Source organism: Bidens hawaiensis, unplaced genomic scaffold (genome assembly GCF_021521415.1).
Source record: "Bidens hawaiensis isolate Kalapana, Puna unplaced genomic scaffold, B.hawaiensis_p1.1 tig00038621_1, whole genome shotgun sequence".
Taxonomy (NCBI): Eukaryota; Viridiplantae; Streptophyta; class Magnoliopsida; order Asterales; family Asteraceae; genus Bidens; species Bidens hawaiensis.
This window is the reverse complement of record NW_027496789.1, coordinates 132,138-157,125: the sequence shown is the minus strand read 5'-3', so window position 1 is coordinate 157,125 and position 24,988 is coordinate 132,138. Positions and strand designations below refer to the sequence as shown.

The window sequence follows — 24,988 nt, the reverse complement described above, 5'->3', positions numbered from 1 at the left end:
ATCATGCTCTTGAATGAAATCTAACATTTTGGGTGGTTTAGAGTGAGGAGGGAAAGAAAACGTTTACCAGCCTATCTTATCCCTATTTCAAATAAACAAGTAATGAAATTTTTTCCTATACTTGGATCAAAGCTTAGGTATTATCTTGTAATACCTAATTCGCTAAGATCGATGGCTCTGATACCAACCTGCCACACCCCAATCTAAGGCCTAGGAGTATGACCAACAGTTGGTACCACAATTGTAAATAAATCAGAGTTACGGGTTTGAGTGGAAATCTTATAAAACTTGTGGATTTACTATAAATTATTTACTTAACAAAATACAGGATTATAAAATACCTGTTTAAGTTATAAGTTTATACAAAAAGATCCGAGCCATCGGATATCTTTGAGCTTCTTCGTTCGTCAAGTATTAACTTTGATTACCTGCAAAATGTAAATAAAATACGTCAGCAACGAATGCTGGTGAATATGCTGACGCTAAATTATTTTCTTTTACTTTATTACCCCTCAAGACTACGCCTGCCTCGGCCCATCGTGGCTTAGGAATAACAAAGTTAAAACAACACGTTTATAAACTCGTGTCTCTACACTAAATACCTCAGCAAACACCGCAGCGTTCGACTTAGTTAAGTACCTGTATGTATACACATCGTCGTGCTCCCCGCAGGAAAGCGTCCTACGACCAGGTGTGGTGCGATGTGCCCACCGCGTAATACCACATATGTAAGGATCCAGACAAACGTATACTACAGCCTGAGGGCTAGGCTTATACTCCTATTTATAACGGTTTTAGGGACACATAGTCCCTTGTAAATCATTTTCATATAACACATTTGACTCGTTTGAAACTAGTTTGTAAAGTTTGGGGGCGTATTCACCTTTTCAATTTGGGATCGGCTTCAAACACCGTCCAAGGGTCTTTCCCTTGCTATCTCGCACCTATAGTATGAGTATAACCATTTGTTAGTCGGATATACAATCCGGCTTAAGACCTTTAGTCTTATTTTATAATCTTTACCTCGATGGACAATTACTTTAAAACCTTTAGTTTTAAAAGTAATTTAAAAAAAAAACCTACGTTTCTTCTTCTCTAAGAAACGTATTCTTTCTTTTCCTAATTATTTAAGAATAGGTATTATTACTTAAATAATATTTTCATAACAAAGAATATATATACTTACACACACACACACATATATATATATCAATATTCACAATCTTATCTTTTATTCTTTCTTTGTTATGTTTTCTTTTATTCATCGAGGTATCGAGTATAACCTCGACTTAAGGTTTAAGCCTTTTATAATATTTTATTATTATTTTCATCGGTGTTACGCCTACCTTTGCTCGGCTTACAACTCTAATTTATTCGAGCAGCACTTCAACACCACTTTAGCCTTCTTTATCTTTTTTTTCAACCCCCTCCTCTTGATACCCGTCCTTGGCACGCAACACGATGGACACCAGTACTTCACCAATCGTCGGCACACTTCTTGAGACTAGCCGCCATGGTGTCAGAATATAACAAACGCTGATGTGTTGTAAAACACACTTACTTTCCTTATCATTTTATCATGATTTAATTTCTTAATTAGTTTAATTATTAAGATTTATGGCTTGTTTTTGCTTAATTTTACAAAGATTGAATGTTTACCTGTAGGTTATGAAAGTTGATGGAAAAAGAGTTAAATATGAAAACTTTAGGGGCTTATTTGGTCAAGTTTTAATACTACAAGTCAAGGCCCGACCCAAGCTCACAAGTTCAAGCCTTACATGCCTTATTATATTAATTAAAAGAAAAAAAAATAAAAACATTAACTCAGCCTATAGGCCGATCGGAAATCAGCAAGGAGAAAAAGAAAGAAAAAAGTGGCGGCTAGGTTGGTGGCGGCTAAAGGGAAAAAGAAGGAATGCTCGGGTTAACTTGGTACAGCAGCTAGGCTTCTTATACATTCATAATCTCAGCTATAAGCTTAAGTAATTCATTCATAAACTTTGTCTTTTGTTCAAGAACCCTAACTTGTTAAGTTTAAGTTTTTTGTTGGATTGTTTTGCAAGTAATTTGAAGTTTGACTTGTGTTTGATTGTTCTTGATCATTGAATGAGTTTTATTCTGTTTATGTTAATGTTTATGATGTTTATCCTAACAATATGCTGCTGTCCAAACTTAATGTGTAGCTAAACTTGTTAGTTCTACATAGGTTAGATGATTATTGTTAGGTTTTAGTAAGTAGTTTGGATTGTTGATGATCATGGCTTGAATTGTTAATGTAAAGTTTGTGTAGGTTCCCTGGACGGATCACACGAGATATCCCGATATACACAGGTGCGGAATCCCTGTGTAGATCGTTACGGACGTAGAATATTAGCTCACGAACACACGAACACAATACGAACAAAACCACGTTATATTAATAACTTGAACCGTGTTACTTACAGCCTCTCGACCTCACGTCACTCGACTCAATGAATTACACGTAAATAACCAAAACGATCAATCAAAACTCAACAACTGATTAACCTTAAACAGTAAGCCGTAAACTATTTAAATACACGACAACTTCGCCTCAGGCAAAGTTGTCTATAACTTCGCTCGTTCAACAAGTTCGCCTAGGCGAACTTGTCAACAACTTCGCTTGGTTAACAAGTTCGCCTAAGCGAACTTGTCAACAACTTCGCTTCTAAACAAACAATTACATAAACAATATTACAGACTCGATTACAGACATTAGACATATGAACTACTGACATCTATGCACCAACAGACTCCCCCTTGGCAGTAGCTTCATATCTTGATCTTTCAGCTCTTGTCTCGTAATCCTGTATCTTTAAGCGTGCACTCCTTCTCTAACACATACCATGACTACTCGCTGATATTTCCTTGGTTCATCCTTCCAAGCAGGAATATAGAATATCTTCTTTTCATTCAACGCTTGCAAATCAGCTTTCGATAAGTTAACAAGATGCATCGGGTCATACACCCTCAGCACTTCTTGTTCATCTTCGTCTTCCATCACGGCTTCAGCAGTCTGGCAATCAACGTACCACCATTTTAGATTCTTCAACACATCTTGAGGCATAGTCTTCATTGGAACCTCCTTGATGCATCGGATCGGTTTGTACTTCATCACCATCCATGGCTTGCCATCTGCTCTCAATCCCCTCTCTGTATCCTCCACGAGCTTTCCCTTCTGTGGCTTTAATAGTTCAAACTTCTTTTCTTTTATGCCTTCTTTCCACACAATCTTCTCAATCATTCTTGCCATATTGTTGTCACTTCTATTTATCAGGCCCAATCTGGCCAAATCCTTCACCTCGCATTCCGGCAACGTATTGAGAGATCTCAACATTCTCTTGAAGTATTGAATACCATCATAACGCTTCACCACAAACAACTTTATCTGTTCATCATAAATCCAACAGATAATTCCCTTCTTCGACTCAGCATAGCCTTTGATGTTATAACTTTTCTTGAACATGGCTGGAACAGCAGGCTTCTTGGTCTTAATAAACCAATGAGCACAGCCTTCCTTCCACCTAGGCTGCTCCTCCCACTCAGTCTCATCCAAATCAGCACCCATGTCGGCTTTCTCTACATCAGGGATCTCGTGTTCAACTCCTTCTTCTACTATCTCCCCCTCTTCTATTCCATCTTCAATCACAATCTGCTCACCGATCTTTTCAATCACATCACTCGGCAGCGCATCTTCATCAAACAGTACATCGTCGCTGAACATATCATCATCAAGCTCCTTCAGCGCATCAATCACATCATCCTCAACTAACACCACATCATCACCAGAACCACCAGCCACGTCGGTAGACTCCCCCTCAGCTGTGGAAGTACCAAGAGCTTGAGAAGTTCTTGGCAGCTCACCACCTGCATCTTTCGATGCATTGGGATCATCGTCACGGTCGTTTCTCTTCTTCGTTCTGAGCTCGTCGCCCTTACAGCTCATCTCCCCCTGAGATGCCAAGAACTCCTTCAAGGCATCTATAACTTTCCCATGCTCAACCAGGAGGGATGCCTGTAGTTGATTTGCTTCCACTAGGCTTTGAATAGTCTTCGACTGCTCTGCCACGATCCGCTCTAGTGAAGCTATTCTCTCTGAATCTGAAGTAGGCGAAGGCAAGACACCAGAAGCAGGCGTAACCGCAGGTGGTACCATGCCTGATAACCCTGCAGCAGTAATAACCGTTGACTCCACAAAACATGCAGCTACCACCGACTGAGTAAGCGTTGGCGGTGGTAGAGACACGATCTCCGGAATCGACGTCTGGATAGCAATGATGGATGGAGTGCCAGCCGATGATGTAGCCACCACGGGAACATCCGCAGCGCTTGTACTTGTCACCTGTACAGAAGAAGGAACAATGGACATACCAGACAGTGCGGCCGGAGCAAATCGTACAGTCCTTGAAGTCTCTCCAGCTCCCATGCCAGCACCTGTCCTCTCCCGTCTTTATCTTCTAATCAGCTTATGTATGTCTTCTTCTTCTTCCGACTCATCATCATCTTCCGTTCTCTTCCTCTTCCCAATCGTTCTCTCTCTAGACACCATCAACCGTCTCCCCTCATTCATAATCTCATCCAAATCGGAGTCAGCCATCGACATAGCTGCTCTAGTCATACTCACACCCAAACCTTGTGCAGCCGAGACCTGCACCTCTTCCACATGATCCATATCAAAATAGCCTTGACCTCCAAAAACAGCGTCAAGGTCTATATCCTCTGCAGTAGACACAACAGGCACAGCAGGAGCAGGAACACCTTGAGTTGCTCTTGCCTGTCACGGTTGAGGATCTCTGAACTCGTCCCCACCAGCAGGAACATACTCTGGGTTGATTAAAAACCCAAATAGAGGAGTATGCCTGGGACGACGTTCAGGGTTGCTCCTCGCACTTGACGTGCGGCATTGAGCAAAAATACGTTTGCTCACTGATTCGATGTATCTGATCGGGCGTCTCTGAGGTAGACTCGGAGCCACATGGTTCAATATCATCTGTAAAAAGCGTGGGTACATAATGAACCGCTCCCGAGACATCGCCCGTCTTTGTCTATCAATCTCGTAGAAGACCATTTGACTGAAGCTATAACGCTTGTTATAGGTCAGTGCAGTCATGGCAGACTGCATGGTCGCACCCATACCATCTGTGCCCGCCTTCCTCCCCGACATGCACACTATCATAACGTGCATGAGGAAGCGCCACTGGTCTAGAAGGAAACCCTTCCTCCTCTGGGTATCTCCTAATGGACCAGAGTAGCCCATTCGAAGAAACGCTCCATCACGAAAGAAGGGCGATGTCTCGGGAGCGGTTCATCATATACCCACGTTTTTTACAGATGATATTGAACCATGTGGCTACTCTGTACTCACGAACCGAGCGGTTACAGATGATATTGAACCATGTGGCTACAGATGATATTGAACCGAGCGGTTCTCGGGAGCGGTTCAACATGTACTCACGAACACACGTACACACGATACGAACAACCACACGTTATATTGATAACTCGAACCGTGTTACTTACAGACTCACGTCAATAGACTTACTGAATTACAACCAAAACGATCAATCAAAACTCTAACAACTGATTAACCTTAAACAGTAAGCCGTAAACTATTTAAATACACGACAACTTCGCCTCAGGCGAAGTTGTCTATAACTTCGCTCGTTCAACAAGTTCGCCTAGGCGAACTTGTTGAACGAGCGAAGTTATAGACAACTTCGCCTGGCGAACTTGTCAACAACTTCGCTTGGTTAACAAGTTCGCCTAAGCGAACTTGTCAATAACTTCGCTTCTAAACAAACAATTACATAAACAATATTACAGACTCGATTACAGACATTAGACATATGAACTACTGACATCTATGCACCAACAGTTTGTTTTAACATTGAATTAGGTTCTGTTTAGTGGCTGTGAATTTGTTAATTACACTCATATACCTCTTGATTTGATTAATTGAATGAGTTTTGATTGATTGTTGCTTGTTAGGACTCTTTACCTAGTGTTTAGGGTTTGTTTGCGGGAAGTACAACCGTAGGGTTTAAGTGAGTGTATTAATTAAACATAATCAGCGGGTAGACACCTTCTTAGAGACCGAGAGGTGATAGGAAGTAGGGTCGTCTCATAGTTTTTACTTGTTAAGATTAGGATCGCGCGAGAGCGGGTTCGGTTCTTGTCGGGTTTGGGCTTGTGAGCGATTAGTTGACCTAGTTTAAGTTGAAATAAATTGTTCCTCTATCCTTGGTTGAGTAGTATTCGTCTCCATTAGGGTAGTGTGTCGGTGAGACCGACAGGAGAGTCGGCATTAGAGCACGTTAACAATTCGTCACCCGGTTTGTTCTTAAAATCAACTAAGTGTAGGTTAGGGTTTGTTAGTGAGACCGAGAGGTAATCTAGCTTCCTGAGTGAACCTTAGTTGTGTTATTCCTTAGGAACCGGTGTCGTGAGATTCTACAATCCAATAGCTTATTATACCTTCAATAGGATTCTTACCTAGGTAGACGTTTTTCCCATTGATAAATCGTATTTTCACAGTTTCGTCTAGTTTTCTTAATTTAAGTCTTTTAAGTTAATTTAAGTTAGGTTAAGTAGTTAATAATTAAAAATCATAAAAAATATATTATTCTTAGGTGAGTCTTATTTAGGGTTAAATTAAATTCGTTTTCGCGTGTCCTTGTGTTCGACACTCGGACTTCCTTAGTGTTATACTATTAGTGATCGGTACACTTGCCGGTTTTGTGTGGCTTCTTTAGGATTTTCGTTTAATAAATTTAAAGCTTAGTTGTGAGAGCATCATTTTACACACACAAAACGCCTTCTTGGTTGATACGTCGGTGGAAGATGGCACGAACTTCTTGGAAACGACACGACAATCAAGGAATCGGGGCACGGTTTTCGAGGTGGATCGATAATGTGGATATGAGAATCTAGTGAGATGTTAAAGAGAGAGTGGAATACTAAATTTGTGGTGTGAAAAGTGAGATCCTGGACTTCCTATTTATAGGCAAAGTCCAGAGGCCCATCGCGATACGCGATGCCCTCCTGGTCACCCATCGCGTATCGCGACGTAGCCCAGGCCAGTCACCATATAGGTCTGCCACGTGTCGCCACGTGGCAGACGGTGTGCCACGTGTTGACACGTGGCGGACGACGTGCCACGTGTGGCCACGTATCGGGACACGTGCCAGACAGTATGCCACGTGTGCACACGTGGCGGACGACGTGCCACGTGTGGCCACGTATCGGGACAGAGGTGTCAGGCCACGTCATCGCGATACGCGATGACGTAGGTTCCACGATGATCGCGTATCGCCGTTGACCTTCTTCTAGAAGGTTTGACTAAGCCCTTCGCAATACGCGATGAGCTTGGCCTTTGTCCCGTCGAGTATCGCTATGGGACAGAAAATCAGAATTTTTATTTTTAAATCCCAAGGTTTGGAAATTGGTAGAATTGGTCCCTCAACTTTGTAAATTTGACATTTTGAACTCGAAATTTTCATGATGTTACAGTCTGGTCCCTAAGATCACAGATATTATAAGGTTCTGGTCCCCAACATCACAGATATTATAAGGGTCTAGTCCCTAACATCGCAGATATTATAAGGTTCTGGTCCCTACCCTCACAGATATTATAAGGGTCTATTCCCTATCCTCACAGATATTATTAGGGTCTGGTCCCTTTGTTCTGTGCAACCATACCATACCTTTCTTTACATACTTTCCTTAACAATACGTGCAATATCCGAAGATCGTTCATGCACCGTCAAGCATTCATCATACATGAATCATACAAGGCATACACTTACCACTTAAGCTAAGTGTATTAACTATCACATAGAGTATGCACACAGCCCCGAAAACATAACAAGGAAGTGGAGCTAGAAACTCACCTGAATGCGATTACGTTCACCATTTATGGTTGTCCATTTCTATAGCTGAGCGAGACTAACTGTATAATCATTTCATATATTAAATACTGCTCTAGCTTATTCTTGTTGTTTACGCAATTAATCTTAAGCGTCTAAGCCGGTTTTACTTCATTGATTCGTTAACCGGTTAGTTAATCGTTACTCGTTAACCTTTTAAAGGTATCTTTCATATATTAATAAAATTCAGGGGCTTCTATGTAATTAAATCATAGTTCTCTAAGTCCATGGACTGTTCTGTCATTTTATTAAACTTCTAGTTCGTTACCCAGTTCCTAACGAATTGGGTTCATAACGAATGAACCTATTCGTTACTTTATAACGAATTGACTATTATAACGAACTGGTCCTTGTAACGAAATGGACCTTATAACGAACTGGTCCTTTTAATGAGTTTGGACTTCATTCATTTGGTCTGGTTAACGAATTGAACTTCATAGTGAATTGAACCCTTATAACGAACCAGTCCTCATAACGAATTGGACTTAACGAACTGGGGCTAGTTCGTCATTCTTTCATTAACGAATTGGCATACGAATTGCTTAATGAATTAGTTAGCGAATGAAGCTAATTCGTTATCCTTCCATAGTGATTTAGCATAACGAACCGGGGGTTAATTCGTTATGTTTCCGTAACGAATTAGGGTTACGTTAGGACAGAGAATGTCAGAAACATTCTCTGACAACCTTAAATACTCGCGCCGCCTTTTCGGCGCCGTCGTGCCGGAAAACTAAGCGGTTGCCGAAAAAACGTATTTTACCCCATTTTACACCGTTTTTCGTCCCGTTCGATCCAGATCTGAGCTAGGGTGAACCCTAAGCTCATCTTTGGATCAGTTTATACCTGATTCCATCCGTATCTCGTGACTTTAACGGTTTTGGGTGTCGGCTCGTCGTTTTGCGGCTAGATCTAGCGGGTTTGGATCTATACAATATCATACTTTCATTACCTCGGGTCGGGATCGGTTCTTCTTCTTTGTTTCTGCTAGAGAGAGAAAGTAGGATGAAAGGGAGCTAAGTGTGTGTTTTGGGTGATGTATGGAATGGGTGGTAAATGAATGACTTATGGCATAATTATGTTTTATATACTATGGGTCATGGGCTTGAGCCCATGGTCTTTCTTCCTTTCTTATTAACCCAAGTCCATTACCCATTTTGCTTAACCAAACACAAGCCCAACTCATACTACTTAATATTATTATTAATTATTAACCTAACGGAAAACGGGATGTTACAAGATCTCAACATGAGACAACGACGATGGGCCGAATTACTTAGTGATAACGATTGCGAGATTCGCTACCATCCCGGTAAAGCAAATGTTGTCGCCGACGCCCTAAGACGAAAGGTTAATGTTAAATCCGTTCTGCTCCTAAGCGTTGTTGTTCAAACCGATCTTCAAATCCGTATCTTTCAAGCTCAACGTACCTCCGTTGAAAAAGGTAACATGTACGACGAAATCTTATATGGAGCCGAACTTGAACTCAAAACCAAACCCGATGGTCTTTTGTACTTTCTTAATCGTTTGTGGGTTCCCAATCACGATGATCTTCGTACTTGTATACTCGACGAAGCTCACAATTAGCGGTAATTCCGTTCATCCCGGTGCGGATAAAATGTATTTCGATCTTTGTGCTACCTTTTGGTGGTCGGGTATGAAAAAGGACGTAGCGTTGTTTGTATCTAAATGTCTTACTTGCTCAATCAAAGACCTTTTGGTTTACTCAAGTAACCACCGATTCCCGTTTCGAAATGGTAAGACATAGCTATGGACTTTATCACTAAACTACCCAACACCCAAAAAGCAAATGATAGTATTTGGGTGATTATTGATCATTTAACCAAGTCTGCTCATTTCATTCCGATCCGCAAGAAATATTATGTCGAGCAACTTGCTCAAATCTATGTTTGGGAAATTGTGTGCCGACACAGTTTACCATTGTCTATAATTGATATACAGCTATTTATACATCTCGAATCCCATGTAAAGTTGTGTTTCTTTAATGTTTTGAGTTCGGTTTGATTCGTGTTTCGTTAATCTTTTATTAATTTAAGGTTTTGAGTCAAGATTTATATGATTATCGTGTTTTAGATATTTTGGTGTCTTGCAAGTGTAATCTTAATTCTTTTTATCATTTCATGCGAAGTTTATGCTCGTTTTGTTCATCATTGGTTACATGATTACTTCACTTACGAGTTTTGATTTATTTTCATGTAGATGGTAGCTTGGTGATCAAGGGAAAGAAGGTCTAGAAGGTTCTATTATTGCTTGGAAGTTAAGGATGAGATCTAACTTATTGAAGCAACAAATAAAAAGAAATAACAAAAATATTTGTTGGAGCCCTCCTTAGAGCAAGCCGCGCCGCGCGGAGCCTAAGTACCAAGGGGGTCGTGCGGCGCCTAGGGCCTACTGGTCACTCGTTTTGAAAATTCCAAGGCACAGCTCGTTTAATGTATAAAGGATTATAAACCTAAACGGAGGAGACACTTTGGCAGCCGATTTTCCAAGGTTTTTAGCTAAGATTGAAGGTGTTTTGGAGGAGAGAAGATCATCAAGATTTTTATACGGGTGATCAAGGGTTGATTAAGACGGGTTCTTTCGTTCTTTTTCATAGATCTTTGTTCATTAATCTTTATGATGTTTCTCTTTGTTCTTTGGTTTAGTTATTTGTCTTTGATTATGACTATGCTAGGCTAGACTTCATGATGTCGTTTTTAGCTTATCAAGTTATCTAGGGTTTAGTGTTTCGTGAGATTACTTGCTTTAGATACTATTAATTAACCCTATATGATAACCGTGAGGAAATCAATATTATTGATTGCTTAATAATCTAATAATTATTCTTTTGAATGTCGTTTGATTCGGTCAAGGGTCCTTTAAGGTTTGTTAGATGAATATATTTAGAAATCAGTTTCCATATCATGTTATTTGTCCATTGCTTGATGATTGTTGATGCATGGGATTCTTACCTAGGTAGATTCCTTCTCTTATTTGGTTTCGATCTTGTGATTAATTGCTTGTCTCTAGTTTACTTGTTTATTTAATTTCTTAGTTTAAAATATTAGTTTAAAAAACCCCCTTAAAACATTAATAATAAATAGTCGTGTCGTAAGTCGAGTCTAATTAGCTAATTAACGTAATTTATAGAGTCCTGTGGGTACTGTGGCCGACGACAGAACAATTGCTGCTCAAGCCTTCGATGGTTTAACCGGGAACCAGTCATGCATCGTCGTTCCCGCAATCAACAATCCCAAATCGTGGCAGATTCCGTCATACGTCATGAACAACATCGTTCAAACTAATGAGTTCACAGGGCGTGATGACGAGGATGGACTGGCTCACATTAACTGACTTTACCGCGTTCTTAAAACTTTTAATTTACAAGGTGCTACCGAAGATGCTATTTTCTTACATTTGTTTCCGTTTTCACTTGCAGGTAAAGCAGCTACTTGGCTTGACATGCAGCCACCTGGCATGTTCACCACTTGGGAAGCACTACGTTCTGCATTTATCAAGAGTTACTTCCCACCGGCTAAAGCGGCTATTCTTCACGATCAGATTCACTCGTTTCACATGGAGCCGGGGGAGCAATATTGTCATGCTTGGGACCGTTTTCAGAACATGCTAGCTCGTTGCTCACGGAATGGTCTCACACCATGGGCTCTCGTGGAAAAATTTTACAATGGGTTGAACTACGAAACCCAAGTACGGTTCGACACGGCCGTAGGAGGAAGTTTACTGGCGAGATGTTTGAGAGCTTCGCTCAGTCAGACCTTGCCAAAGAGCCACATCATGGAAATTCCACTCCCGTCAGCAGTACATCCCCATCTGCTCGAGGTGTACACCAGGTTAATCTGGATACTAGTGTGGCTGCTGCTTTGGAATCACTAACTAGAGAGGTAAGGAGCTGAAGGCCAAGGTGGATAGGTGTGAGTTTTTTAGGGGTGGACATGGTACGTTGGAGTGTTGGGTGATGAATCAACAGGTCGATTTTGTTGCTGGTCAGAGTAGGTTTCCCAATAATTACAACAACAACAACAGTCAGAATTGGAACACCTACAAGAACCCGAACCCGAATCAGAATAATGCTAATTGGCGTCCGTCGGGTGCACCACCCGGATTTCAAAACTCTTATAATCAAGGACAAGGTCAGTATTTTAATGAAAATAATACCAATGGTGCTAATGTTCAAAATAATGTGTAGGATTCGAACTGTGGGATCGGGCGTTTGGAAGAGATAATGAAGCTAATCTTGGAGAGAGATCAAGTTACACAGAAAAAGTTTGCTGAACATAATTTGATATTCAAGAATCAACAATCTTCTATTCTCGATATTCAAAGGACTGTTGGTGATATTGCTCGTCGTTTAGAAGAAAGGCCCCCAGGTCAGTTTTCGGGTATCCCTCAAACTAATTTGGCTGCTCAATTGAAAGCCATCTCCACTCGTAGTGGTAGGGTTTTTGGTCCGGAGGTAGTTAGTATAGAAATTAGGGAAGATGGGGACGATGAGTTGATAGATGAGGAGATAGAGGTAGAGGCTCCAGGTAAGTCAAATAGTACAACACCAATCATAGAGCCGCAAGTTAAGAAAAACACCGATAAGAAGCTGGTTGGAGTCCGACCACCACCACACACCATCGACCTAGCCCATGTCCCTTATCCTGCCCGTCTAAAGAATCAAATGTATACGAAAGATTATGGGCATTTACTTAATATATTTAGCCTATTGAATGTCAACCTTCCGTTCGTAGAAGTCCTTCAGCATATGCCTAAATACGCCAAATTTTTGAAAGACCTTCTTAAAAGAAAGGATAAGTTGGAGGAGCTTTCGACTGTGCCCTTAACTGGAGAGTGTTCTGCAGTAGTTCTCAATAAAGTTCCTGAGAAATTACCCGACCCCGGTGTTTTTACCATTCCATGCCTTTTCGGAAGTAATACAACGTGTCAAGCATTAGCCGATCTAGGAGCTAGTATAAACCTTATGACATATTCTTTGTACGAAAAGCTAGACCTAGGAGAGCTCACCCCTACTCGTATGACGTTGTCTTTAGCCGATCGTTCCATTAAGTATCCAAGGGGTGTCATAGAGAATTTGCTCGTTAAGGTAGATAATTTGGTTTTCCATACTGATTTTGTTGTTTTAGATATGGAGGCCGACGAGAGAGTTCCAATCATTTTGGGTCGTCCGTTTTTACGTACTGCTAGGGCGGTCATTGATGTGTTTGAAAGTAAGATCATTTTTAGAGCCGGTGATGATAGTGCCACCAATTTGGCTAAGTCCATGAGACATCCGATTGGTCAAGACGGTCTCATTGATCTATGTCACCCAGTTTATTCGATAGAATCATTTATCTCGGGCATGGATCCTAGTCTTGATTGTTCCCATTCTGTAAGTTTAAGTGTGGGGATAGGATATTTGAGTCATAGTTTAAATTTAATTTTTAAAATAAAAAAAACATATAAAATTTTGAAAAATGTTTTAAAAAATGTCCCTTGATTATAATTCTTGCGCTTAAGTGGGAAATGATGATATTTATCGGAAATCGGTTTTTCAAACTACTAATAATATGAGATAAATGAAAGAAAACGCACTTAACTTGGGATGTGTCGGTAGGCTCAGCCTTGAAAATGTAAGGGCAATTTGATAAAATGGTTAAAACGGAAATCTTTTGTGGGTAAAGCCTTTTGTCCGTGGAAGATAAGTAATGAAAGGTCAGCCATACTCAAGCCTCAATTATTGGTATGAAAAGAGAAAATTTCAAAAAGTTTAAAAAATCTGAATACGTTATCATATTATGCTTGGGTAGATTTAACGTTAGAGTATGTCGTGTAGCCTATGTATAAATCTTAAACTACTAGTTTAGTGTTTTACACCTCATTGTCGTATGGTTTTATAACCTTAAATCTTGTATTGATGGGATGCTTCGGGTCCGGAGACCATGGGTCTGTATGCAATCTATTCATTTGGGTATTCACAATTCCTAAGTGGGGTTGTGGATATTTAAAATAATACCAAAAAGAGCAAACCCTCATAAGTCTTTAAACATGATCACAAAAGTACAAATTCACTACAGACTTGATCATCCATGCTGTTAGCCATGTGGGGTCCCCTTGCTCGCGTCTCATTATCATTAAGAAACAGACCACAATGGACACGCTATATGTAAGCCCTACAGATGAAATTTTGCGTGCTCACCTATGGTGATGGGTTCGGGGTATTGCTTGATAACGGGGGTATATCATGTTGTGGGGAACACTAGCTATTAATTAATTGAACCTTAATCATATCTAATGGCTGCTTGGTAGACTTTGATGCTTAAGCTTAGGTGGATAAACAATACCCATGATCGTCTTAACTATTCATGAAAAAAAATAGAGCAACAAAAGTTTTAATTCTGCTAATTTTGAGGTCTAAGTCAAGTTGGGGTGATCTGGTCCGGTAAAAGCTGAAAATAAGCGGGTCTTAATTGTGTAAACCACTGAGTACTAATTGTCGGATCTTATTTGTCCCGGTAAAGATTAAGACATGGGTTTAAGTGGACAACAATATCGGTGATCGCGGTTTTTGCGTTTTTCTAAGCTTTAAAAATTAACTTATATGTTTGTAAGACTATATTTTCCGATTCTGATCCAACTGCATCAGACTTTTTCAGGGATGAAAAAAGAGTTAGTGTGGGGATATTTTATATACATCTATTTATACATCTCTAATCCCGTGTAAAGTTCTGTTTCTTTAATGTTTTGAGTTCGGTTTGATTCGTGTTTCGTTTATCTTTTATTAATTTAAGGTTTTGAGTCAAGATTTATATGATTATCGTGTTTTAGATATTTTGGTGTCTTGCAAGTGTAATCTTAATTCCTTTTATCATTTCATGCGAAGTTTATGCTCGTTTTGCTCATCATTGGTTACATGATTACTTCACTTACGAGTTTTGGTTTATTTTCATGTAGATGGTGGCTTGGTGATCAAGGGAAAGAAGGTCTAGAAGGTTCTATCGTTGCTTGGAAGTTAAGGATGAGATCTAACTTATTGAAGCAACAAATAACAAGAAATAACAAAAAATTTCGTTGGAGCCCTCCTTAGAGCAAGCCGCGCCGCGCGGAGCTTAAGGACCAAGGGGGTCGCGCGGCGCCTAGGGTCTACTGGTCACTCGTTTTGCAAATTCCAAGGCCCGGCTCGTTTAATATATAAATGATTATAAACCTAAACGGAGGAGACACTTTGGCAGCCGATTTTCCAAGGTTTTTAGCTAAGATTGAAGGTGTTTTGGAGGCTAGGAAGAGAGAAGATCATCAAGCTTTTATACGGGTGTTCAAGGGTCGATTAAGACGGGTTCTTTCGTTCTTTTTCATTGATCTTTGTTCATTAATCTTTATAATGTTTCTCTTTGTTCTTTGGTTTAGTTATTTGTCTTTGATTATGACTATGCTAGGCTAGACTTCATGTCTACCTAGGTTTGATGAACATGTGTCGATCTGATTCTTGCTTTGGACTAATGTTTTGATTATGGTTTCGTTATATTAATATTAAAGACTTGATTTTGTTTTCATGATGCATATGAGTATCTGTTATCTTGATTTATTATTAACTATTGCTTCACATAGATCTTCTATCTCTTGATTGTGTTCTTTAGATTTAGGGTTTATGTTTAATCATTACTTGGTGTTTTGATTATTGTGATTGAATGGGCCCATTAGATCATAGAAGCTAGTTGATAGTTGGTTAGGGTTTGAATGTTCTGCTAAATTCCAATAGCTGTAAGGTGAGGAGTTGTTCATGTGTCTTGGTCAATCGCATGTTAGGATAGATTAGTGACAATATTCTTGCTTATTGTGTTGATCCTCGTTCATGATGTCGTGTTTAGCTTATCAAGTTATATAGGGTTTAGTGTTTCGTGAGATTACTTGCTTTAGATACTATTAATTAACCCTATTTGATAATCGTGAGGAAATCAATATTACTGATTGCTTAATAATCTAATAATTATTCTTTGGGATGTCATTTGATTCTGTCAAGGGTCCTTTAAGGTTTGTTAGATGAATATATTAAGAAATCAGTTTCCATATCATGTTATTTGTCCATTGCTTGATGATTGTTGATGCATGGGATTCTTACCTAGGTAGATTCCTTCTCTTATTTGGTTTCGATCTTGTGATTAATTGCTTGTCTCTAGTTTACTTGTTTATTTAATTTCTTAGTTTAAAATATTAGTTAAAAAAAACCTTAAAACATTAATAATAAATAGTCACGTCGTAAGTCGAGTCTAATTAGCTAATTAACGTAATTTATAGGGTCATGTGGGTTCGATATTTCGGACTTATTTAGCTTTAGTACAATTGACCGGTTCACTTGTCGGTGTTTTATGTAGTTGAGTCTTAAGTCTAGTTTTTATTACTTGTTTAGTTTAGTTAATATTTAACTGATTGTTTTAAGCACATTAATAATCTCCGATCGCGATGCTCGTTCTACCTCTCATTTTTGGCGATCTCTTCAAGAAACCTTGGAAACACGTCTCGATCTTAGCACCGCTTATCATCCTCAAACGGACGGTCAATCCTACGATTCAAACACTCGAGGATATGCTACGAGTGTGTGTTCTTGAATTTGGTGGGAATTGGGATTCTCACATCCCTTTCATCGAGTTCTCGTATAACAACAGTTATCATTCCAGCTTTGATATGGCTCCTTTTCAAGCTCTTTACGGTCGCAAATGTCGTTCCCCGATTAGTTGGGACGAAATCAGTGAAGCTCAAATAACGGGACCAGAAATGGTCCAAGAAGCCACCGATGTGATTGATCAATCCGTAAGAACCTCCAAGCTGCTAGAAGTCGTCAAAAGAGTTACGCCGACAAACGGCGAAAACCGATCGAATTTAATGTTGACAATCTTGTCCTTCTAAAAGTATCTCCTTGGAAGGGGGTAGTCCGTTTTGGAAAAAAGGGTAAGCTAGCTCCTCGTTTTGTTGGTCTTTTCAAAATTCTTGAGCATGTTGGGAAAGTAGCTTATCGACTCAAACTACCGCAAGAACTTGTCGGTGTTCATCCAACGTTTCATGTTTCAAATCTTAAAAAGTGTTTAGCCGAGGGTAATCTCCATAAACCCCTCGACGAAATACATGTCGATAAGTCGATGCTTATGGTTGAGCGACCCGTTGAGATCATGGATCACAACGAGAAGAAAACCAAGCGTAGTCGTATTCATTTAATCAAAGTTTGATGGGAATCACGGCGTGGCGCGAAATTCACTTGGGAACGAGAAGAGACTATGAAAGAGAAGTATCCACACTTGTTTGCTTCATTGTCTTCGTCTTAATTTCAGGACGAAATTTCTTAAAGTAGGGGATACTGTAACATTCGTCAAAATCGGGTCCTGTTTGTACTCGTTTGTATTCGTTTGTGATTCGTTTATTATGTAAACCGACCCGTTTTGTAAACCGACACTTATGATATAATCAAAATGATGGTTTTTATGTTACAATATTGTTTTACACTTGTTGGGTCTTGAAAACATCCTTTTCGGGCCTTAAAACGCGTTAAAATCACTTAAAACGAACTCCGGGGACCATTTTGTCATTTTTGAAAGACATCACTAGCCATCACCCCAGGGATACCCCTATACGCCGCGTATAGTGACCTGGTGCAGACCAGATTGTCTCTTATGTCTCCTTGTTGGTTCTTTGGTCCATTAAATCTGAGTTTTACCCTCTAAATCACTTGTTTAACCAAATTTAGCTCATCCTATAAATACAAGGCACTCTCTAACATAAATCCCTGCTCATAAGTCTTTCCCTCACTCAAATTCAAAGACTTAACAAGGTTATTTTCATGTTTATGTCGGGTTTGACTTTCAAAGTCAAACTGATGTAGCTTTTCATTGTAATTAGTTTACTAACTATTAACTAATACTTGAATCATATGGCACAACATATACATAATAAAACCCTTGTTACCTTTGGTAGTTACTTATCCGACCTCGGTTGGTTAAGTTTCAGGCCTCGTAAGGCAAGGCTATATTGAGGACTTTCGTGGTCTTTGTTATACACTTTTCCGCATCTAACCATATAACTTTATTATTGCTTACTAACCATGCTAACTTATACTTATCTTGCTTATTTATCAAGCTCTTTGGTTATGGGTTTGGACCGACAAAACCGAACACTCGCTCAACGTGCGTTGTTAGTTCTCAAAACATTTAATATTTTGGAAAGTTGACTTTGGGTTTGACCAATTATCAAGACCCGAACCAACAACCCAAACACTCGTTAAAAACCCATTTTAGTATCTTTATTCTAAAGGGACTTGCATTCTGCATTTTTACCCACCATATTACTTAACATAGATTGAGTAAATATTAAGGTTAGATACTTTAACCCGGTTCCGAGCAAACTTACATTTATAAAGGATTATTTCTATAATTTCTAAAATAGTTACTTTATAAACCTTAAACTTTAATTGTTTACATTTCGTGTCTTTTATTTTAAAGCATTCCTAAAACAACCTTTCTAATTCAAGGCTTTTATTTTTATTTTTAGGCTTTGCTTGTTAGACTCGTCCTTCCGTTTACCTGACTTTTTCCGAACCAAGTTTAATACTTGAATGTGAGTACTTTCATACCCCGTTTTCCATCTTTTGTTTTGGGGGTGACATTTCATACTTATTCAACTAAATGCTTTATACTTGAATCTTAAACCACAAACGTTTTGTATACTTTACTTAAATAATTGCTCGGTTTGGTGTTCTATGATTATATGCCTATGTGTTTATCGCTTTTGGTTGTTGGAACTATAAAATCCTAGTCTATATGGCAACCCCTTATAGCAAGGTGTCGTTAACGTAATGCAATTAATGATAACTATAAAATCCTAGACTATTTGGCATCCCTTTATATCTAGGTGTCGCTAATGTGTTAGCGATATCTATTTATCCAAGTTCTTGCTTTTGTTTATTGTTTCGTATACGAGTTTTGTGGCTTTCCTTACTATATACTATTATGCTCAAACTTATGAATTGCTCACCAACCTTTGTGTTGATAAATTTTATTTTATGAAATGTTACAGGTTTGCATCTTGGTTGATTTGGGATTGTGAAGAAAACGTCATCAAGACCTTTAGGATATTAGAAAAATGAACAATATATGATTTGCTATGATTTGTTATATTTTGTTGTGACAATCTTATGAATATTGCTATGTGACATTTTTGATGTGGTAAAATGAAATGAGTTTATTAAATATTGTCGCTTTAAATAGTGTCATGTGCTTATGGGCAATCGTCACACCTCGGCATGTTCCGCCGCCTTTGGTCGGGGTGTGACAACACATCATAGTCGGTTCGAGATCCTACGATAAGCTTCACGTGTTTGTCTAAACAAATTTTTAAATGATACAAATGTATTGGTAAATTTGATTCATATATCATTTGAATTACTACACCAATATGCGATGGTTTGACCTAGGAGGTCAACAAACCAATAAGGGAATTCAAGGCCTAGCAAATATATTTGGGCAGAGGTAATGCCACACCCGACTTCATAGACATAGGCGTGTGACTAACATTGGTTGATGTTTTGTAAATATATCAGAGTATATGTGTTGCGGGAGTCTTTAATATAATAAAATAATATTATATTTTAAAACTTTGGACTTATACACCTGTTAGATGATACAAAAGTGTTTAACTTTGAAAACATTATTTACATATTTTTACATTAAATCGAAATGTTTGGGTCATTAGATCGTCTAGTGGCTAAGACACCACCTTCTATCATCTATTACTCATTACATGTAAAATAGTTTATAAAATACGTCAGCAACACATATTAGTGAACACATCAACTCTAAAACATTTTATATACTTAATTATTCCTTACATATATACTTAATTATTCCTTACATCATGGCAAAGATAATAATCAAGTTCCGAAATACTTTTACAAACTTAAGCTCAACTCAAAACCGTTCAGCAAACAGCGCAGCGTTCGAGTACTTGGCAAATACCAATATACACGAGACCATTCCCCATGCGGGTATAACTTGGGTCGGCCCGTCATGGTGGAGTAATAACCAAGCGTGGTGCGGTGTGTCCACCGACTGACCACATATGTAAGGATCTAGACAAACGTATATGATAGCATGAAGGCCAACGACTACATTTGTTTTAAAACTTTTAGGGATATATAATCCCATGTAAAGTTTGTTTCTATAACTTGTTTAAATAGTTGTAAAAGTTTGAGCGTATTCACCTCTATTATGATTAGTGTGTCTCAGTGATTTATGTTGTGCACGTTATCTCGAACATGTAGTTACGATAATAATTTGCATAAATATCTAGATCAATTGATCTAACTTTAGACCTTTAGTCTAATTTTCATTGCTTTAAAGCATGATAAATCATTATTTAAATAACACATTTAGACATATAGTATTCCTTTTTATTAACAATTATGTGTTACGTTTCTTCTTCACAAATAAACGTCTATTTATGTTTATTCTACAAGAATAAATGTCAATTTGATTATAACCCTTGTATGTAGCATCTTATGTTTATTAGTCATGAAGAAACATTATTTTAACAATAACTTTTATATATAAAAAGCTAAAAATACATATTTAAACTTTTTAAGGTTTAGGATATACCACCGACTAGGGTCTAAGCCATATATTAAAATATTTAAGCGGAACCCCTACCTTATTACGTATACTTGGAGTGAAAAGGTTAAGATCAATTGGACTGCACATCTACTTTACGTCGTGTATCGGGAAATAAACCGTCGGAACTTCGGGGCTAGGTCTCATCATCACGCTTTACGAGGTAAAATGTGTGTGTTTGAGAGTGTGTTTGGGATTGCGGTTTGTGGAATGAGCTCATGTTGTGCCCTCTCTTTTATAGGCTGAAATTGTGATCTGTCGCGTATCGTGGCGAGCTGAAGAACAGGTTGTCGCGTAGCACTATGCCTTTGTAAATCTGAGGGTTGCCACGTGGCTTAACGACTCGCCACGTGTCGACACATGGTTCGACATGTGCCCCTGGTTACTTAACGTGGTATTCGCGTATCGCGATGGATAAATGGGTAAGATCATCGTGTAGCGTGACACTGCTCAATTTCAGATATTTTCTTTGTCCTTTGCATATCGCGATGGACATTAATTATATCCGTCGTGTAGAGCAGCGATCAACTAATTTTCTGTTTTTCTCATTTTTTTGTGTTGGTTTTCGCTGTATGTATTTGGGGTGTTGTTCCTATCTTTTTGGGAACATATTTGATCCTTCAACTTTTGAAAGTTGTGAAAAATTTATCCAAATGTTTCTGGATGTTACAGGTAGCGATTTAAATGTAAATAAGGAAAGTACAAGTATACGTAATGTGCTTCAATATGATTACTAATTTACTAGGTTAGTACTCGTGTATTACATGGGTTGAAAATTGATATAATGTCAATAAAAAATGTTTGCATATTCGATACAAGTTATATGTTAAATCAAACATGAAGTATATATTATGAGATATGAAACAATTATAATTATAGCATATATATTTAAAACAATTAGTACTCCAGTATTATGTCATTGGGTGCTGCTAAACGTACCCCCCCCCCCTTACACCATTTTCACTAAATATACATCCCCATGAAGTTATTAGATTAATTACTATTAACTCATAACATTATTTATATACATATTAGTTCCTACAACATTTTTTTCACTTAATAATCTCCACTACATATATCAAATTAAAAATTATCAACTATTACTTACTATTAATTTATTTTTTTAGTATTAATTTTGTAAATATTTATAATATCTTTTCTTTAATTTTAATAGTATATATATTTTTAATATCCTTATTTTACCTCTTTATCTTTTACAAAATAAACCCTAAACCCTAAACCCTAAACCCGAACCCTAAACCCTAAACCCTAAACCCGAAAACCTAAACCCAAACCTTAAACCCGAAATCCTAAACCCTAAACCCGAAAACCTAAACCCTAAACCCGAACCCTAAACCCTAAACCCTAAAACCTAAACCCTAAACCCTAAACCCGAAAAACCAAAACCCAAACCCTAAACCCTATAACCGAACCCTAAATCATAAAAAACGCGACTTGTAAAAAAAATATGAAATCCTTAATTTTGTGCTAATTTGGTAATTATATGATTTTAAGGGGTAATATGAAAGTTGGTTTTTCCAGGGGGGTATGACAAGCAACCAGGGGGTACGTTTAGCCTGACCCTATGTTGTAGCATAGTCATGATTGGTTTAATTGAGCCAATTAATAAATATTAAGTAGTAATAAATGCATTAATTGTTATATTATCTAACATAAAAATTTATTAAATTGAAGGAATGGTAATTAAAAAAATTGTTAATTAAGTGTAATATGTATAAATGGAAATTAGTTAGTTGGCATCCATGTGGATGACATATTTGAAGGCCATGTGAAAAACATATATTAATTTAATAGATTGGGTAGATAGACTACTTCAGATTTAATGTCTTGTCGATGCTAAATTGATTAAATGTGAAGTCGTAAGTGACATGTATGTGGTGTTTGACCAGAGTTACAAGTACTTTGTCTGTGCGCCTAAATGCTTAGAGTCATAAGACGTGTGCTAGTGGTGGATTTTGAAGATAAAGTTGAGGAGTAGCACAGATTAAAAAAAAATTGTTCATATGTAGCTGATACATAAAACTAAGAAGAAAAAAGTTGCATTGAAAATGCAATTTGTTATGAAAGTTGAGGGGTAACACGAGTTACCCCTCAAACTATGCTAGCTTCACCTCTGCTTGTGACCCACACGTGGTGTTGATTGAAGCTACAAGTGGTGTGACATTTTTTGTGTGAAAGTTGAGAGTCATGGTACTATATTAGCGTGACACTTACATCTTGTATGAAAAAGTCACCAATTAGGCTATGTGTAGTGGATGGACTAAAAATGGGGCGTTTTGCGCGATGTGGCGCCTGTTAGGGCATGAATTTTATGCTGAGGATCCATTATCCTTTCGCCCCAAAACTACACTTTGTCGCCCACCGCTACACACACCCTTATGTGCTTCCATAACTTGAAAGTGGTGTCCAAATACGTGTATTAAGGAAGTTAATAGGGGTTAAACTCGTTTAACAGGTTCACATTGGACGAAACATGGATGCTAAATAATTGCGTTAAAATGAGATCTTGACTCTAAAGATACACATGTTGCGTACCATACGTTGGCCTGTAAGTTTGCATTCGTCACATGCCCACTGTATACATTGGTCTCGTACACTGAATAAGAGTGACAGAGCGGTGTACCATAAGTCAACCAGTGTGTGGTTCGTTGTAGTTGGCCTTTTCAATTGCTTTTTTTACGTTTTGATTCTGGTTGGTTTGTTCGGTTGGGTATACTCACCTGGTAACTGTTCTATGTATTCATATACTTTTAGGTAAGGATATGGACATCAATCGTGATGAAGACTCGAGTTTGGCAAAGTGAAACCAGTTTTTGGATGTTAAACACTATTTTTTTTGTACTATAAAAATTTAAGTGACCAGATAAAATCTTTTGTAAGTAATAAACTTGTTAAGCTCGACTAATTACGTTCAGGAAAATTTTTCCCATTTAAGATATTTTTGTGTCTTAAAAATAAAAATAGATTCCTTGATTAAACTCACAAAACTCTAAATATGAACTCTTTTAAACACCATAGTGTTTGGTTTTACACTCACGGAAGAAGCACACCACACGGATCACAATCCACACCACTCATCCACCGTCCATTCAATCATAATCAAACGGCCACAATTTCACTTCACCCTTCGCGCAACCGCCACAATCTGGACACCCCACATCTCAAAATTTTCACATCCCGCCTTCATCCAAACCCACATCTACAAAACCCATCACCACCCAAAACCATCAACTCACAATTCAAAGCTTAAATCTCAAACCAAACAACAACAATGTCTGGCCGTGGTAAGGGTGGTAAGGGTCTTGGCAAAGGCGGAGCCAAGCGTCACAGGAAGGTCCTTCGAGACAACATCCAAGGTATCACCAAACCCGCCATCCGTAGGTTGGCTCGTAGAGGTGGTGTCAAGCGTATCAGTGGCTTGATCTATGAGGAGACACGTGGCGTCCTCAAGATCTTTCTAGAGAATGTTATTAGAGACGCTGTGACTTACACTGAACACGCTCGTCGGAAAACTGTCACTGCCATGGATGTTGTTTATGCCTTGAAGAGACAAGGCCGTACTCTATATGGGTTCGGTGGGTAGGTAGTTAGATCTAGGGACTTTTGAGGTTTTCAAATATCAAAACCAAGTCATTTTTTAGGTTATTAATTGTAATCTTGTTTTATTATTAGCTTTGTTGTCATTCTCCATCTTGGTGGAATGATTTTATGTTTTTAATATCAAAATTATGTCATTTGTGTTATGAAACAAAAACAAACAATATTGTAAGAGAAAAATAAATGAAGATGAATATGTGAGATTTACGTGGTTCGGTTTAAACTAATATATGGTTGCAACTAAGTATTTTATTATTGTTACTGCTGAATTACATGTATAACGATTACATTATATAGAGACTAGTTAGGGTTTCTAGTTTAAGAAACAAGATAATATAAGTGGGTCCTAATAAAGAAATATTGAACCGGTTCTAAACTTCTCATGTCTTCCATCTTTATTAACCCATTGTAAAGCGGACTCAAACCGAGCACAAGCCTCCACAAACCCAACAGACTGAATGTCGTATCGATGTTATGTGTTCTTAAACAAGATGATGGTCAATACGTGAAGTGGAAGCTTTTTAAGACCAACAACTATGGGGTGCCCTCAAGACGGTTTGTTGGGTGATTTGGGCATCGAACATCATAGCGAGGTGCCAATGAACCAAGGGTGACGAAGATCGGGGCAAGGCAATGGCCAGCGCGGTTAAACAATATGGTGGGCTCCCCTCACTATCCTCTCTCAAGCGCTCACACATACATATATATATGTATATATTGGTGCTAATGGGCATTAAACCACAGCAGTGCATTATTAGTTAGGGGCTTCAAAGCCCCTGG

The 24,988-nt window shown here is 38.4% G+C and overlaps 1 protein-coding gene across 1 annotated transcript; it reads left to right on the top strand.

Moving 5' to 3' along the window:
• The first annotated feature begins 23,859 nt into the window (after positions 1-23,859).
• LOC143590520 (histone H4) lies at positions 23,860-24,204 on the top strand. The gene has a single exon (XM_077070976.1). The coding sequence runs from the start codon at positions 23,883-23,885 to the stop codon at positions 24,192-24,194; it is 312 nt and encodes a 103-aa protein (XP_076927091.1). The 5' UTR covers positions 23,860-23,882; the 3' UTR covers positions 24,195-24,204.
• Positions 24,205-24,988: the final 784 nt, after the last annotated feature.

Bases quoted from the DNA above. Each gene is read 5' to 3' on its own strand.
- LOC143590520 (XM_077070976.1), top strand. From the start codon at position 23,883: ATGTCTGGCCGTGGTAAGGGTGGTAAGGGTCTTGGCAAAGGCGGAGCC.